This window comes from Conger conger, chromosome 4 (assembly GCF_963514075.1).
Source record: "Conger conger chromosome 4, fConCon1.1, whole genome shotgun sequence".
Lineage (NCBI taxonomy): Eukaryota > Metazoa > Chordata > Actinopteri > Anguilliformes > Congridae > Conger > Conger conger.
Window position 1 is genome coordinate 78,893,455 of NC_083763.1, and position 17,500 is coordinate 78,910,954.

Genomic DNA, 17,500 nt, shown 5'->3' on the forward strand with positions numbered 1-17,500 from the left:
AGTGCAGGTATAGGTGTGTATAGTGTGTATCAGTGCAGGTATAGGTGTGTATAGTGTGCATAGTGCAGGTATAGCAGTGTATAGTGTGTATCAGTGCAGGTATAGGTGTGTATAGTGTGTATCAGTGCAGGTATAGCTGTGTATAGTGTGTATCAGTGCAGGTATAGCTGTGTATAGTGTGTATCAGTGCAGGTATAGCTGTGTATAGTGCAGGTACGCTACAGGCCGGCCACTGCACCGAGGAAGAGGAAGAGGAAGATTGGTCGGCTGTGTGACCAACGGGCTGAAGGCCCCACCCACCTGCTGTGCCCCGGGCCGAACCCTGGCCCCCAGAACCCGGGTCCGAATGCCCGCCGGCCCGGCTCGAACCCCAGCCTGTGGAACTTCTTTCTGCAGGTCCTCATGTAGGAGGCCTTCCCCAGGATGTAGCCAATGATACCAGCCGCTGCAGGGTCAGGGGTCAGGGGTCAGGGGTCACTGGGGTAACTTTATGCTCAGAGTGTGTGTTTGCGTGTGTGTGCATGTATATATGTGTGTGCGTGTGTGTGTGTGTGCATGTATATATGTGTGTGCGTGTGTGTGTGTGTGCATGTATATATCTGTGTGCGTGTGCGTGTGTGCATGCATGTGTATGTATTGAGGGAGGCTGGAATTACCTGCCAGTTTTGGGAAGGGGCCGAACCTCTTAGAGGGCACCAGAACTCCTGTAAGGGAGAGGGGTACAGGTGGTCAGTATAGAGCAGAATAGAGGGGTACAGGTGGTCAGTATAGAGCAGGATAGAGGGGTACAGGTGGTCAGTATAGAGCAGGATAGAGGGGTACAGGTGGTCAGTATAGAGCAGAATAGAGGGGTACAGGTGGTCAGTATAGAGCAGAATAGAGGGGTACAGGTGGTCAGTATAGAGCAGGATAGAGGGGTACAGGTGGTCAGTATAGAGCAGGATAGAGGGGTACAGGTGGTCAGTATAGAGCAGGATAGAGGGGTACAGGTGGTCAGTATAGAACAGGATAGAGGGGTACAGGTGGTCAGTATAGAACAGAATAGAGGGGTACAGGTGGTCAGTATAGAACAGAATAGAGGGGTACAGGTGGTCCGTATAGAGCAGGATAGAGGGGTACAGGTGGTCAGTGCTTACCCTTGTAGATGAGTGCTCCAGTGATGGCCAAACCGCCCAGGGAGAGAGGCACAGCTGAGACAGACAGACATTACATTACATTATTGGCATTTGGCAGACGCTCTTATCCAGAGCGACGTACAGTTCATCAGACTAAGCAGGAGACAATCCTCCCCTGGAGCAATGCAGGGTTAAGGGCCTTGCTCAGGGGCCCAACGGCTGTGTGGATCTTATTGTGGCTACACCGGGATTAGAACCATTGACCTTGCGGGTCTCAGTCCTGTTCCTTAACCACTATGCTACAGGCCGCAGACACACAGACAGATTCCTGTCATCATCCACCCCCATTTCCTCATATTTCTCAACTTCCTGTTTTAATTTCCAATGAGTGTCGGCAGGTGGGACAGGAAGCTGTTTCAGACTTGGCCGAGGTCTGTGTGCTGCTGCCCTAACTCACACCTCGGCCCTTTCCCAAACAGCTTCCCGTCTCACCTGCCTACCGCCACACAGGGAGAACACTGCCCGAGAACATGGAGAACACTGCCCGAGAACATGGAGAACACTGCCCGAGAACATGGAGAACACTGCCCGAGAACATGGAGAACACTGCCCGAGAACATGGAGAACACTGCCCGAGAACATGGAGAACACTGCCCGAGAACATGGAGAACACTGCCCGAGAACATGGAGAACACTGCACAGCTGTTGTGCTGTGTTTCTGAAGAGTGTCTTTCCAGGGTTCCTACAAACTACTGTGTCCTCAAAAAATGTCATGTCCACTAAACACCCTGCAGACTGCCCGATAAATCCACCCTCCTATTATGAGCATGGTGGAAGTGTTGGAAGATGCACGCCCTTGTGATTAAATAGCCCCGCCTCCTCTCTGATCTATTGGACTGTGATTGGACCCAAAGATGGCTCCGCCTCCTCCTCTCAGTGAGACCTTCTGAAAGCATGGCTTGCATCCTGAGAAGTGTGCTTTGAGAGATGTGTACGAAGAAACTTCAACATCCAGTGTACTCAGTCTTCATTCAGGAGCATGTTATGTACTAATATACACGTGTAAAAACAATCCATGGAGTGAAGATGCTTTCAAAAATTATTAAATGAACAATTTGTGGGGTGTCTCGGGGGCGCAGCCTGTAGAGCACTGACCGCAAGCTCATTGAGCCGCCACGTCGGCGGTTCGAATCCGACCGTCTGACATTTGTTGCATGTCTTCCCCTCTCTCTCGCTCCCATTCTTCCTGTCTCTCTATACTATATACTGTACAATGAAGCTGAAAAAGGCCTAAAAAATATCTTTAAAAAAAAGAACAATTTCTAAATATAAAAAATGTAAAATTAAAAACCTATAAAGAGCAGTGAACAGTTCAAAACTAAATCAAATCAATATTTGTGACCACTCTTAGCCTTTAAAACTGCATCAAAAAAGGCTATTGGGTATCAGTGTTCCAGTCTGGATCCAGTGCCTGCACTTGGACGGTCATGAGGTGATGTTTATTAGATGTTCATTAGCCTTTTTCATCAGTATTTGTGGCCCAATACCTCTGGTGAGAAATATTAGTAATGCTAACGTGACAACAATTATGAATCCTGCCTTAGTAAACCATGCCCCCCATCTTCCAACCAGATTATCCAACCAGTCCCATGCCTCGTGACCAAGCCCTGTATTAACCTTCACTTCCTTTCGTAATCCTTTTATTTTATTCATAGCCAGGGTAATTGATCATGCTGGGGAAGTGTTATTTAATAATAATAATTATAATAAACTTTATTTATTTAGCAGCTTTCATAAAATGTAGCTCAAAGTGCTTTACATAAAGCCAATTACAAAGAATTACAGAGACAACACAAATGAAAATAAGAAACACTGTAAATATATCCACATAACAAACAAACAAGACGAACACTTTGGGGCCTTTTCCCTGCGCCTCCCTCAAGTGAGAGGACACTGTAAATATGTACTGTAATTCCACACAACAACCGACCAAAAAAAAACATTTATTTCACTTTAAAGACTTTAAATAAGATGCTAGATATAGCTCAAAGTGATATATAAAAAAAGAGAAAAATACATAAAATAAAAATAAAAACAGAAGAAAATAATAAAAAGAATAAAAACAAGGAGAGAATAATAAAAGCAGTGCTGCTAGATAAAAGCTAGGTTTTCAGCTGCCGTTTAAAATGTTCCACTGAGCAAACTGTTCTGATATGAATTGTCAGGCTGTTCAATAATTTTAGAGAGTTAGGGCAGGGAACCACAACACCAGCTTTGAGCGGCGCATCAAAAACAGGGCCAATTCCTTCCTCAGCCTCTAGGCGGAGCGGATATTGGCGTTTACATGGCCTATACTTTAGGGGTAAGTTGAAGTGGAGTAGCCCCAGTCATGAGCCCCACATCATATTTGAGAGGGAGAGGGAATTGCAGTTTTTTTGTCTGACACATGCAACACATGAATGCAGCAAACAGCTGTCCTAACAGTTCTCCTGTCTCTTTCCAGTCTGTAGTCCAAACATAATTGAACCCAGAGTCCTTTGTCTGTTTGGGGTTCACACAGATACCCACGGGGTGCACTTTCCCAAAATAGTACAAAACAGCCGCTGTGCTGAGCTCAATTGTACATGCAATGTAAAAATCTTGTCCTACAATGTAGCACACAATGTAATTTCACCGTGCCGTTTGTCCTCAGATGTACAGTATAAAATAATCATATGCTGGTGAGTGGCTGTTGACCCGTGCTGCCACACATTATTTTCTGAGGACTCGTCATATTCTGCGTCTTGCCTCTTTGACTGAGTCCACGGTTATTACCTCACCCCACTACTAGTCTGTACCTTATTATTAATCTTTTTCCTTTTTACTTATTTTAATGCGCAGGTTTTATATTTTTTGGTCTTTTTTCCTTTTTAGGATCGCCTATTGGTTACCCCGCACATACACATCTCAGAACTGGACCGAATAACGTCGTCCTTCCCCGTAGGTGATTGCTTACAATCCCCTCGTGGGGCGGGTTTCGGTTCAAGGGACTCCAATCCTTGGCAGTGCGCTCTGTCTATCCGCATCACAGACTCTGAGACTGTTTTGTATAGGGAAAACAAGTTTAGCGATCTCATTCTCGTCGCCCAACTGTTTTAACTTTTCACAGGTGAGCATCGTCTGATGAAACAAATTTACCACATTAGCGCGATCAAACAATGTTAGATATTAAACAACTCAACCCGTTTTTAGTACTGCGGCCTCTTATTTTCCTTGTAAGAAACAGCCGTTGTCTTCTAATCTATGCTCTCACATTCACCTTACATTCCTCATTCATATCATACCACATATTTCAACTTAATATTTCCAACAAATTCTCTTAGGTATACTGTCCTGCAGTTTTATAAGAAAATCTGATGGTTATTCTAAACATATTGGAGAACTTGCCACAGTTCTTCTGCAGATTATTGCTGTCTCGTTTGCTCTGGCTCTCAAGTTTTTATCTGGAAAGTTGTCTTCTACTAAAAGGTACAATCGGTAATTTCGGCCTCCTAACGGTCAAGAGAGGAATTGTAGCAACAAACACCCTCAGACCGCAACATGCACTGTTTTGGAAAGTTGACAGTGACAAACGCGACAGAGCCTGCCGTCTTTTCGTAGTGTTTCTAGTAAGAAAAGGTTTTCCGAAAAGGTGAATTTATGAAATGTTGACTTTAGTGTGCTGCAAAACACTATGTTTTGCCTTTTTGAAGTTTTCACTTTAGCTAACCAACGATATTATGAGCAAGCAACTTATTTGGCGATGGAACTAGCTGGCTATATAACTAAGATATGATAGTCTACCACAAACGATGCAACTGCAACTTACAGTTTGAGACAAATAAAGGCAAAACACGCATGATTCAACACCTAAAGAAATCAAAGGAACGTGTAGCTGCCCAAATTGCACAACAGACAAGCCAGATCACTGAAACTGTATATTATTTTGCTCATTATCGAAGCGAAGAATGCATATGTAGTTATACAACGATACCAGTTAGTTATCGGTAGCAACAAGCAAATTAGCTATTAGTTACCTTGCCGAATTTACAAATATCCACCTGAGACACAACGCAACAGGTGCAACAATGCTCGCAGTGCTCGCTACTATGTTCGTATTGCCTTTTGTACATATTTGCACATTCAGGCTAACTATGGCTAATTTGCTTGTTGCTCATTTTCTAGTAGCTATCGACTATAAACGCAGGCAGAGGGTGAGTCAACATGTCAGTGAGCCTTTTTCAATGATAGGAAGGGATTTACAATGTCACAATGTTTTAACACAAAAACCTATTGTACCTCTAATATAAAAAAATTTCTCTGTAAAATTTTACTGTGTAAAGTTTTTGGAAAATATGTTTGGAAATATAATATAAATTTGCTCTTTTCTACTGGAAATTTTTTATCCCACGTGCCAGTTTCCAACGCTTGTCCCGAGATGACTCTTGCTCTCAGAAGAGAGCCAATCAGAGAGCTTCTCTAACAGAAGGGAGCCAATCGGAGAGCTTTTCTAACAGCAAGGTGCTCTCTCTCTCTCTCTCTCTCTCTCTCTCTCTCTCTCTCTCTCTCTCTCTCTCTCAGGTGAACAGGTAAAGGTGTGGCTCGACTCACCTCGATACCAGAAGCTCTCCTCTTGGCACTCCCTGAGGATCTGTCTCACCTCCTCCCTGTTCACATGCCTGTTTCCTAGAGGGCACTGAAACAGAGACACAGAGAGCCACCATTACACATAGCCCCCCTCAAACAGAGATACAGAGAGGCACCATTACACCTAGCCCCCCCTTCTCCTGCTGTGGCCCCTCCTCCCCGTGGTGTGCGATTCAGGGGCCACTGGAGTCCCAGCGGAGACGCCCACACAAACACTCGTTATGTCTGACGATGAAGGAGGGGAATTCTGCGCTCGCTCTCACCGACATGGTTGGACCAAATACAGTCCTCCGTGTGACGCGCAAGAAATAACATAACATAACATGTTTAAAAAGTAACAAAGAAACAGGTCAACTGTAACTGTAACTAGCTACTCTGTTGCTAGCCTGGAATGTAAACAGTCTGACAGGAACTAGCGCAGGCTCACGTAATCTTTCCTTCGACAGTCCGAGGGCGAAGCGCACGCCGCTGAGTTTTGACGCGTTCCAGCTTCACTGCACCGAGTCTCACCTTGCCCTCCGCCGCCTCTCCGACTCCAGGTGACCCCGATGCTTCAGTGCTCATGGCAGATGTTCGTCTGTTCCTCTGCTCTGTGTGAGTGAAACCCGATTATAACGTCCACACACACTGCGCTGCCTCCAGCCTCTGTACAGTAAACACACACCCACAGGGAGGAGGGCTCTTTCCCCCGCTCCCTCCCTCCCCCGCTCCCTCCCTTCCTTTAACTCTCATTCCCTCTCACTATTTCCTCTTTCTGTCTCTCACTTACACCCTTCTCTCCCTCTCTCCCCCTCCCTCTCTCTCTCTCTCTCTTGCTAATTTTAATTCAAATATGCTTAATTGGCATGCCTACCCAGGTACAGTACAGCCAAAACAATCATTAACATCAACTACACACAGTATAGTCTGTAAGTGTTTGGACAGTGGTACCATGTCTGTCCTCTTGGCTCTGTACTCCAGCACAGTGGGTTTTAAATGAAACAATGAATTTGGGGTAAAGGTGCAGACTGTCACCTTTAATGATCCATGTAGGAATCGAATCTCCTTTGGTAAACAGTCTCCCCATTGTAGGGGAGAAAAAGTAATGGGACAGCTGGCTACTCAGCTGTTTCTGATTCGTCAGGTGGACTCAAACGCTTTCCTCGTGCAGGTATAAGAGAGCTTTCAGGGCCTTTGGTGTCTGTTAATTGTGTTCGTTAACATGAGGACCAGAGTTGTGCCAATGACAGTCAGGGAATCCTGGCTACAGGGAAGGGAGCATTGAACACAACATTAAACATGACATTAAACACAACATTGAACACAACACTAAACAAACGCTGAACACAACACTAAATGCAACGCTGGACACAACATTAAACAATCACTAAACACAATGCTGAACACAACATTAAACAAACACTAAACACAATGCTGAACACAACATTAAACAAACACTAAACACAATGCTGAACACAACATTAAACAAGCACTAAACACAATGCTGAACACAACATTAAACAAACACTAAACACAACATTAAGCACAACATTGACATTGGGTATGCACTTTGCAGTACGTCGCTCTGGATAAGAGTGTCTGGCAAATGCCATTAATGTAATGTAATGTAACATTGAACACAACATTAAGCACTGAACATTCATTGAGCAGAAGTATATGAGCTGGGGTGAGAAGTTAAACCAGGTGTGTCACACGATTTGTTTGAACAAACACTCACAAAGACTGAATCTGTTATTCTGAGATTGTTGGAGAAAATTCCTGAGTCACTCAAACTTTCCACACCTGCCCCACCTGCCTGTGTGTACAGGTAGACACACCTGTACCTCCGCCCCTGCATCACACTGCCCCCACGCCACGTGGTCATTAAGTACACAGTCCACCGCTATGGAGAGAGATTAGTCTCAATATTACTGACAAATGTGTACCATGCACTTAAGACACGCATCATAAATGGGTTTACCATAAACATGACCATAAACATGACCATAACATGACCATAAACATGACCATAACATGACCATAAACATGACCATAACATGACCATAACATGACCATAAACATGACCATAAACATGACCATAAACATGAACATAAACATGACCATAACATGACCATAAACATGACCATAACATGACCATAAACATGAACATAAACATGACCATAACATGACCATAAACATGACCATAACATGACCATAAACATGAACATAAACATGACCATAACATGACCATAAACATGACCATAACATGACCATAAACATGACCATAAACATGACCATAACATGACCATAAACATGACCATAACATGACCATAAACATGACCATAACATGACCATAAACATGACCATAAACATGACCATAACATGAACATAAACATGACCATAACATGACCATAAACATGACCATAACATGACCATAAACATGAACATAAACATGACCATAACATGACCATAAACATGACCATAACATGACCATAAACATGACCATAACATGACCATAAACATGACCATAAACATGACCATAACATGACCATAAACATGACCATAACATGACCATAAACATGACCATAAACATGACCATAACATGACCATAAACATGACCATAACATGACCATAAACATGACCATAACATGACCATAAACATGACCATAAACATGACCATAACATGACCATAAACATGACCATAACATGACCATAACATGACCATAAACATGACCATAAACATGACCATAACATGACCATAACATGACCATAACATGACCATAAACATGACCATAAACATGACCATAACATGACCATAACATGACCATAACATGACCATAAACATGACCATAACATGACCATAACATGACCATAAACATGACCATAAACATGACCATAACATGACCATAACATGACCATAACATGACCATAAACATGACCATAAACATGACCATAACATGACCATAAACAAATATCTCTCACTTTTGCACTTCGCACTACTTGGCACGGATGGTGCAGTGGGTAGCACTGCCGCCTCACAGCAAGGAGGTCATGGGTTCGAATCCCGGTCGGCCAGGGCCTCTCTGTGTGGAGTTTGCATGTTCTCCCCGTGTCTGCGTGGGTTTCCTCCGGGTACTCCGGTTTCCTCCCACAGTCTAAAGACATGCATGTTAGGCTGATTGGAGAGTCTAAATTGCCTGTGGGTATGAGTGTGTGAGTGAATGGTGTGTGTGCCCTGCGATGGACTGGCAACCTGTCCAGGGTGTATTCCTGCCTTTCACCCAATGTATGCTGGGATAGGCTCCAGCCCCCCTGCGACCCTGTTCAGGATAAACGGGTTAGGATAATGGATGGATGGATGGATAGTTCCACAGAGCAGGATGAGTTAAGACTTAATTATAAAACAATGAGCTATTTAGCTGACACTTTTATCCAAAGCAACTTACAGTTGAGTAGACTATGCAGTGTGGAGCAATGTGGGGTTAAGGGCCTTGCTCAAGAGTCCAACGGCTGTATGAAACCCACAAATGTGGCGCATGGACTAACCCAGAAAGACCTGCTTTTCTCTGCAGCTGCGTCACAATGCCGCTCTGCTGCCACCTGCTGGAGAACTTTACATTACATTAATGTAATTAAACTTTCACACACGCAGCCGTTTCTCCTTCACTGTGTTTCAGACATTAATCCGCCCTTCTGCACCCAGGGACCCCCATCACAGATTAAACATGGTTATTAAAAAGGTTTTATATATCCAAATATTTTAGCAAATCTAGAAATTGTCATTGCATGTGAAGTCTGGCCAGGGACCCCCTACAGTACCTCCACGAGGCCCCAGGGGGCAGCAGACGCCCGTAGAAAACGGGGGTCTCATTTGCATTCATTCAATTCTGTTTTATTTCTATAGCCCTTTTTACAGATGTCTGTCACCATGATGTTTTGCAGAAGAGCAAACACCAGACCTAAACCCAAAAAATAGCAAGCATACGAGGCGAGCATACGAGGTAAAAAACAAAAACTCCTGGGCGGGGAGAAAAAACTCGGAGCGATCTCAGGAGGAGCCCGGCTATAGAGGGGGAGTCCGGCTATAGAGGGGGAGTCCGGCTATAGAGGAGGGGTCCGGCTATAGAGGAGGGGTCCGGCTATAGAGGGGGAGTCCGGCTATAGAGGAGGGGCCCGGCTATAGAGGAGGGGCCCGGCTATAGAGGAGGGGTCCGGCTATAGAGGGGGAGTCCGGCTATAGAGGAGGGGTCCCGGCTATAGAGGAGGGGCCCGGCTATAGAGGGGGGGCCCGGCTATAGAGGGGGAGTCCGGCTATAGAGGGGGAGCCCGGCTATAGAGGGGGGTCCTGGCTATAGAGGGGGAGTCCGGCTATAGAGGAGGAGCCCGGCTATAGAGGAGGGGGAGCCCGGCTATAGAGGAGGGGCCCGGCTATAGAGGAGGGTGAGTCCGGCTATAGAGGAGGAGCCCGGCTATAGAGGAGGGGGAGCCCGGCTATAGAGGAGGGAGAGCCCGGCTATAGAGGGGGAGTCCGGCTATAGAGGAGGAGCCCGGCTATAGAGGAGGGTGAGTCCGGCTATAGAGGGGGAGTCTGGCTATAGAGGAGGGTGAGTCCGGCTATAGAGGAGGGGTCCGGCTATAGAGGAGGGGGAGTCCGGCTATAGAGGAGGGGTCCCGGCTATAGAGGAGGGGCCCGGCTATAGAGGGGGAGTCCGGCTATAGAGGAGGGGCCCGGCTATAGAGGGGGAGTCCGGCTATAGAGGAGGGGCCCGGCTATAGAGGGGGAGTCCGGCTATAGAGGAGGAGCCCGGCTATAGAGGAGGGGGAGCCCGGCTATAGAGGAGGGGCCCGGCTATAGAGGAGGGTGAGTCCGGCTATAGAGGAGGAGCCCGGCTATAGAGGAGGGGGAGCCCGGCTATAGAGGAGGGAGAGCCCGGCTATAGAGGGGGAGTCCGGCTATAGAGGAGGAGCCCGGCTATAGAGGAGGGGTCCGGCTATAGAGGAGGGGCCCGGCTATAGAGGAGGGGTCCGGCTATAGAGGAGGGGCCCGGCTATAGAGGAGGGTGAGTCCGGCTATAGAGGGGGAGTCCGGCTATAGAGGAGGGGGAGTCCGGCTATAGAGGAGGGGGAGTCCGGCTATAGAGGAGGGGCCCGGCTATAGAGGAGGGTGAGTCCGGCTATAGAGGAGGGGTCCCGGCTATAGAGGAGGGGGAGTCCGGCTATAGAGGGGGAGTCCGGCTATAGAGGAGGGGGAGTCCGGCTATAGAGGAGGGGCCCGGCTATAGAGGAGGGTGAGTCCGGCTATAGAGGAGGGGTCCCGGCTATAGAGGAGGGGGAGTCCGGCTATAGAGGAGGGGCCCGGCTATAGAGGGGGAGTCCGGCTATAGAGGCTGAGTCCGGCTATAGAGGAGGGGTCCCGGCTATAGAGGGGGGCCTGGCTATAGAGGAGGGGTCTGGCTATAGAGGGGGGGCCCCGGCTATAGAGGGGGAGTCTGGCTATAGAGGGGGGTCCATCCTCCGCTGGCCAGCGAGGTGTAACAACAGGATGGATAAAACAGGAATGTGATGAGAAATCCATTATAGCACCTCAGATGGGTTGGACAGGTTAAAGTTGGGTCGTATAGTAAATGTAAAATTAGGAAGTCCAAAAGAGGGGAAAAGTAGTTGGTGACTCTGGGAATCATAGCAGGACTGCGGACTTCAACCGGACTTCCCTCTAGGCTTTTCAGTGCACTTGTCCCTGGTTCTGATTTGCACTTTATTGTACAGTACTGTGCAGAAGTCTTTGGCACCCTAGACTTTATTGTATATATGTTTATTTATTTGTGTCTGTTAGTATAAAAGAACACATTTGAGATTTCCAAATATTCGTTTTCCAAAAGATGTAATTTTACAGAGACATTTTTGTATTTCATTTTAAAAGGTAAAGTCTGCAACATGCTTGGAACAACCTCCCTGCTGATTGTCTTATAGAACTGCCGGACAGCGTTGGCTATCTCAGAGAAGTGATGCAGTTTTAACGCTAAAGGGTGGTCACAAAAAATATTGATTTGATTCAGTTTTTAACTATTCTGCCAAATTACTCAAATGTAATGTCAAATGTGTAGTACGTTTATTTAGGACCTTTCATTGAATTATTTTAGAAAGAATCTTATCTGTATAGAATGTTATGCAGGTGCCTAAGACTTTTGCACAATACTGTACGTTACTCTGGATAAGAGTGTCTGCTTAATCAGTGGTTCCCAACCCTGGTCCTGGGTACCCCATGTGTATGGTGGTTTGTCTTCTACCCAGAGTTGTAATCTCTAAATTTCTCATTTATTATCATTATCATTTGCTTGGTCTTTGGGTTCGTCATTCTCTACCAAATTGTTTGGTTTAGTGGCTCACACGTTCACTCATTTTGAGCCTACTAATTCAGTCAGTTAAGTAAATGTGTTCTTCTGTGCAATTGTTTTTAATATATCATAATAAGACATGAACATCAGACTCTTCTATGTGCACTGCTTAGCAATTTCTGACATAATGTGTCTTAAGAGGGTAAACAATCCCTCTAATTTTTCACAAAAAATTAACAGCTTGTTAAAATTCTGGGATTGCAATTGTGGTTGGAAGGAAAACCAGCACACACAGGGGACCAGCACACACAGGACCAGCACACACAGGACCAGCACACACAGGGGGGGCACAGGGCCAGCACACACAGGACCAGCACACACAGGGGGCCAGCGCACACAGGACCAGCACACACAGGACCAGCACACACAGGGGGGGCACAGGGCCAGCACACACAGGACCAGCACACACAGGGGGCCAGCGCACACAGGACCAGCACACACAGGACCAGCACACACAGGGGGGGCACAGGGCCAGCACACACAGGACCAGCACACACAGGGGGGCCACAGGGCCAGCACACACAGGGGGGCCACAGGACCAGCACACACAGGAGGGCCACAGGACCAGCACACACAGGGGGGCCACAGGGCCAGCACACACAGGGGGCCAGCACACACAGGGGACCAGCACACACAGGGGGGCCACAGGGCCAGCACACACAGGGGGCCAGCACACACAGGGGGCCAGCACACACAGGGGGGCCACAGGACCAGCACACACAGGGGGGCCACAGGGCCAGCACACACAGGGGGCCAGCACACACAGGGGGGCCACAGGACCAGCATGAACTTCATCTCTCCAGATGTGGGTCAGCTGAACAGGGCATGAAGCAGCAGCTGCACAGCTGTCCGTCTGACACCCTGCCATCAGGCGACCCCGCGGTCCCAAATCAATCGCATACAGCATGTTATCATGATCACTGTTACGCTATATTATTTCTCGATTTTATTTAATTTTATACTGGTTCATCTCCCGTCATTCCCGTCCTGCTCGCGCACACACACATACACGCGCATAAAACGATTGCAAACGCACAATCATCGCGCATGCGTAGCGAATGGAATGTCTGCTCCAGGGTGCGTGTTTTCACGCCGCACAGAACTCCAGATTATCACTGACACACAATATGCTCAGTGTACAGCGCGCGTTGAGTGCTCCTGCACAACTTTCACTTGTACAGTGGCTACATGGAATCGGACCGGATGTTGAACCGAGACTAACTCCCATCCCCCACAATCACGAAGTCAAGGCTCTTCTGAATAACAACGAAGGCCCTTTCGTACGACCGAGGCAATCGGTGCAACCAAGTGCCGAATTCAGAACCCGCGATTGTAAAAAGCATTAGATAAAAAAAACATGACGACGCGCATGTGTGTGTAGCCTACATGCAAAAATAGGTGCCAGTTATTCTCTGTAAAAATGAGCCAGGAACTTGCGATCCGCTGGACGGGACTGTTTTGCGCGTGAATTATACTGACTCTCATAGTTCTCAATCTACTGTGGACGCCGCAGACAGCCACTGCTTTAACTTCACTCACGAAAACAACTGATTCTCATGTAGACGCGATCACGCCCTATAGTAAACAACTTGTCATTAAGGCCAATAGCCGTACACTATATTGGAAATGTGTTGTGATGGACGGCCTTTTCCACCATTGGACAAACCCAGCGGGGCGGCGTTCAGGGCAGAGTTCGCCCAATCAAGTTCCGTCGTGGGCTGGTTTTTATTTCGCACGAGGAATCTCTCATTATTGATATATATGGTAAATTCAGTAACCAATGAGCGACGTCGGTGGGTTGGCATTCGCTGCAACTTTGACCTGTCACGTTCTTCGATGGGCGGGTCTAACTTCTTTGTCTCCACCATGAGTAAATGGCACGTAGTCCGCCCTATCACTAGCCGACAGAGGCGTGGCCACGATGCCTGTTGTCCATCTAAATCATTTGTGGGCGTGCGTAACGTTGACGTGTCCCGCCCACTGGCCGGTCTGCAGACTTGCAGAGGAGCGATTCGGAGTCAGTGCTCTGGTTAAAAAAATGCACTCTGATGCGGCAAGTAAGTCATTGTGTCTTTGGATCTGATTTTGCCTGAAATGTAGGGTACTTATGCTTCATGTAAACCTGCAAAGGGTCTGTCGTTTATAATGCATTTTGTGCTGTAGAGACTTCTACTTTACGAATCATGCATTATTCTAGATCCAACTGGCTAGCTAGCTTGCCAGCTACATACAAATCAGAAAATCAATTTGCTCTCTACTGTCTTTGTACTAGTAGCTATCCGTTTTGCCTTTTGGCGATACAGTTAGCTAGCTGACGAAATAAACGCAGAACGCACGAATACAGTGGCAGACGTTCACTTTTGTTCGTTTTGTCAACGGTGAACTAACAGCAACATTATATAAGATTCCGTTAAATTGTAGCTTGCTAGCAAAGCTAGCATGTTGGGTAGAGCTATATTTTAGATAATAGAAAATAACGTTTTTGTCATTAACAGACGTGGGAATAATGCACATGCTGTACAGCGTATATCAACCAGCCGTTAGTGGTATTTCATAATATAAATGGGTCAGGTTTCGAGGAAGCTGCGGACAATTGCACAGGATGAAAATTGTGACGCAGTTTTGTAAAATATATGTATTTTCTTCTCAGAGAACGTAGTACATGTCCGAACGCGTCACTTGCATTGGAAAGACAAGCAATGTCCACAGCTATCATAAATGACACGGTTTTAAATTTTACGTCCTAAGATTTCTGCAACAATCTAAATTGCATTCGTCAGTTGGGGTGAGTATCAGGAGAGGGGTGCTGAATGGTTTTTTTTATTTTAATTATGGGAAGTGTAGTTCGTTGTCGTGTACAGTGATTGAAAGAAAGGGCAGACGTCAGTGTGTGGACTACAACACCCAGGTTCCTCGCCACTCTCTTGATACTTTGTAAACTCTGTGCAACTTATCCGTGTGTACTGTTATAGCTTAGGTATGTAGCTAGTTAGCTAGCATTCTCGGACTGGCCCGACCGCAGCACATACCGTTATGCATTCAGCGTCCTCGCCGTTTTGTTCGCCTGACGAAAGATACAGATCTGTCGACCGTTCTTCGATTTACTCGAGCACGTATTCCCTGGTGAAATTTGAGTCAATACTATGTTCAGAATATATGTATATATATTTGTGAGAGGCTCAAGTTACTATGGTGATTTTATTCCTGTCTTTTCACCTTCGCCCAGATGTGCTAGGTTACTAGTCGGCTGCATACCTGTCCAAATGCGGGTACCCGTGAGAGAGTGCACGCGCATAGGCTCGAGCTAGCCTGCTCGCTGGCAGCCTTAACTGACGAGTTGATGAATATTAAGTTGGGTCGTTCTGGGTGCGATCTGTGTCTACTGAGCGCCCAATAATCCGCCAATTGACTGAGACCGGCATAAAACTTGGGCAGATGCTTGTGAAGAACCTATGCAACTGAAAGGTTTACACACACACACACACACACACACACACACACACGTCGCCAGAGCAACGCAACCCTTGAGCAGGAGGACAACCTAATGTAGTTCCTCACAGTAGAGCAGGGCCCAGTCATGGCACGGAGGGCCGAGAGCATGTAGGTTTTCATTCCAGCCAATCACTACACCTGTTCACTAATCGGGTCCCTCCTCTCTGTCTGAAGGTGTGCTAATTAGTGAATTCAGCTGCTGTAGTGATTGGTTGGATACTCGGCCCTCCGTGGCACATGATTGCCCTGCTAACCGGAGCCCTTCCTCCTGTACCATTCATGCCTGTGCAGGGCTGTGGGTACATTACATTCCTTTAGGGGGCGCTCTTATCCGTGGCCACTTACAATATGGGACAGGGATCGAAAACCCTGGTCCTGGAGAGCCGCAGGGTGTGGCTGGCTTTTGTTTTCACCCTAAATTTAGTGTTAAAAAATTAGTTAACTGTAACTAACGGCTTTTTTTGGTCAGTTGAGTTTTGAGTGGCAGCAAAAACTAGCACATCCTGCTGCTCTCCAGGACCAGGGTTGCTGACCCCTGACCGGAGAACATCGAGGCTCCTGCCTGGCTGGAATGGGTGTAGTGCGGGCGCCTGTGTTGGTCCGGTCGGCATGGGATGCCAAGGCCAGTAGTCCTGTTTTAGATTTATAAAAAAACCAAAAAAACAAATTCAACTGTTAATCCATTTTTCCCACCATTTGGGCGCAGAATTAGTTTTCCGCTGTTTGTAGCGCCCCGGCGATCTTTGCCCCCCTTCCTGCCGAACCACTCAGCGGACCAGAGATGGAGCTCCTTCGGGCCTGAGAACCGGGCGGATTCCAGGGGAAACGTGCCCTGAAGGGCCCCCGTGGTTAATTACCTCAGCGGTGCGTCTGGGCTGTTCGGCGGCCCGTGAACAGGGATGGGGGCGGTGTGATGGCAGCTGCCTGCTTTGGAGAAAGAGTTATGATATAATGGTAAATCTGTAATGTGTGTTTTTTTTTTTTTGTCTTAATAGATTTTCATCTGAACTCCCACCTGTCTACCCTGGCCAGCATTCACAAGATATACCACACACTCAACAAGCTGGTAACTAATAATGGAGCTAACCTGGGCCTAGCTTGGGCCTAGCTTGGGCCTAACATGGGCCTAACCTGGGCCTAACCTGGGCCTAAGACATGGGCTGTATTGCAAACAATTGCATACAAAGAGGTGAATTCATTTAACGGATCAAATTAAAGACTCCGATACATCAATAACAAAATGCCATAAAATCAGTTTGGTGCATTAAAATTCAATTTGGGAGAAAGGGCAAGCTATGCAGGCTATTTCTCGCTCCTGTGTTTACATACAAAAAACGTCTCAACCCACCTTTCCGCTGCAGAGGTCCCTGTGCCGAGATGGCAGTGAGCTGAGAGTATGATTCATAAAACATCAGCTTTAGTGGTCACTTTCCACACAGGCCACTTAGCCTGCTATTTAACTGACATTACTCGTGTTTGTATTAGCTTGCAAACTTTAGCTAACTTTAGCTAACATCAGCTAGTAGTGACCCTAGCCAGCAGTGGAGTTCAGCCTGCTCTGGTCCGCCTGCTCAGTTCTTTAACTTAGGCACACATACTCATAAAAACATCTATTCATTGTCAATTTTATTTTTATCAGACATCTCAAGTCTTCTGAAAGTCCGGGAGTTTTCAGTGTTGCCACTAGTAAATAAATATGAGTAAATGCGTTGATATGCTGCTTTTAATCGCATTTGTCCATCGCGGAAAGAGCCTTTGGTAGAAATGGAGCTCTTTTTGCATTGGTGAAGTAATAAAAAACAGGGTTGTGTGTTTGTTTTGGTTAGTTATACTCCAAAGCAATCACAGAAAAGA

The 17,500-nt window shown here is 46.7% G+C and overlaps 2 protein-coding genes across 6 annotated transcripts in view; one reads left to right on the plus strand and one right to left on the minus strand.

The window, feature by feature from the left end:
- Positions 1-6,437, minus strand: part of ociad2 (OCIA domain containing 2) — an 11,184-nt gene extending 4,747 nt beyond the window's left edge. Inside the window, exons 1-5 of the mRNA XM_061238855.1 lie at positions 6,291-6,437; positions 5,745-5,829; positions 1,137-1,190; positions 657-704; positions 301-445 (exon numbers count right to left, since the gene is read on the minus strand). Coding sequence (XP_061094839.1) covers positions 301-445; positions 657-704; positions 1,137-1,190; positions 5,745-5,829; positions 6,291-6,344 — 386 coding nt within the window. The 5' untranslated portion in view covers positions 6,345-6,437. The remainder of the gene's footprint in view (positions 1-300; positions 446-656; positions 705-1,136; positions 1,191-5,744; positions 5,830-6,290) is intronic.
- Positions 6,438-14,090: 7,653 nt separating this feature from the next.
- dcun1d4 (DCN1, defective in cullin neddylation 1, domain containing 4 (S. cerevisiae)) overlaps positions 14,091-17,500 on the plus strand; it is a 12,979-nt gene continuing 9,569 nt past the window's right edge. For 3 of the 5 annotated variants that reach the window (XR_009708541.1, XM_061238846.1, XM_061238847.1), the window contains exons 1-2: positions 14,091-14,211; positions 16,642-16,712. Coding sequence is in view for 3 of the 5 variants with exons in the window: in XM_061238846.1 (XP_061094830.1) it covers positions 14,193-14,211; positions 16,642-16,712 (90 nt within the window). In the remaining 2 variants the exon portion in view is untranslated. Of the gene's footprint in view, positions 14,212-16,352; positions 16,601-16,641; positions 16,713-17,500 lie in introns of all 5 variants that reach the window. The other 2 variants (XM_061238849.1, XM_061238848.1) reach the window with 2 other exon arrangements.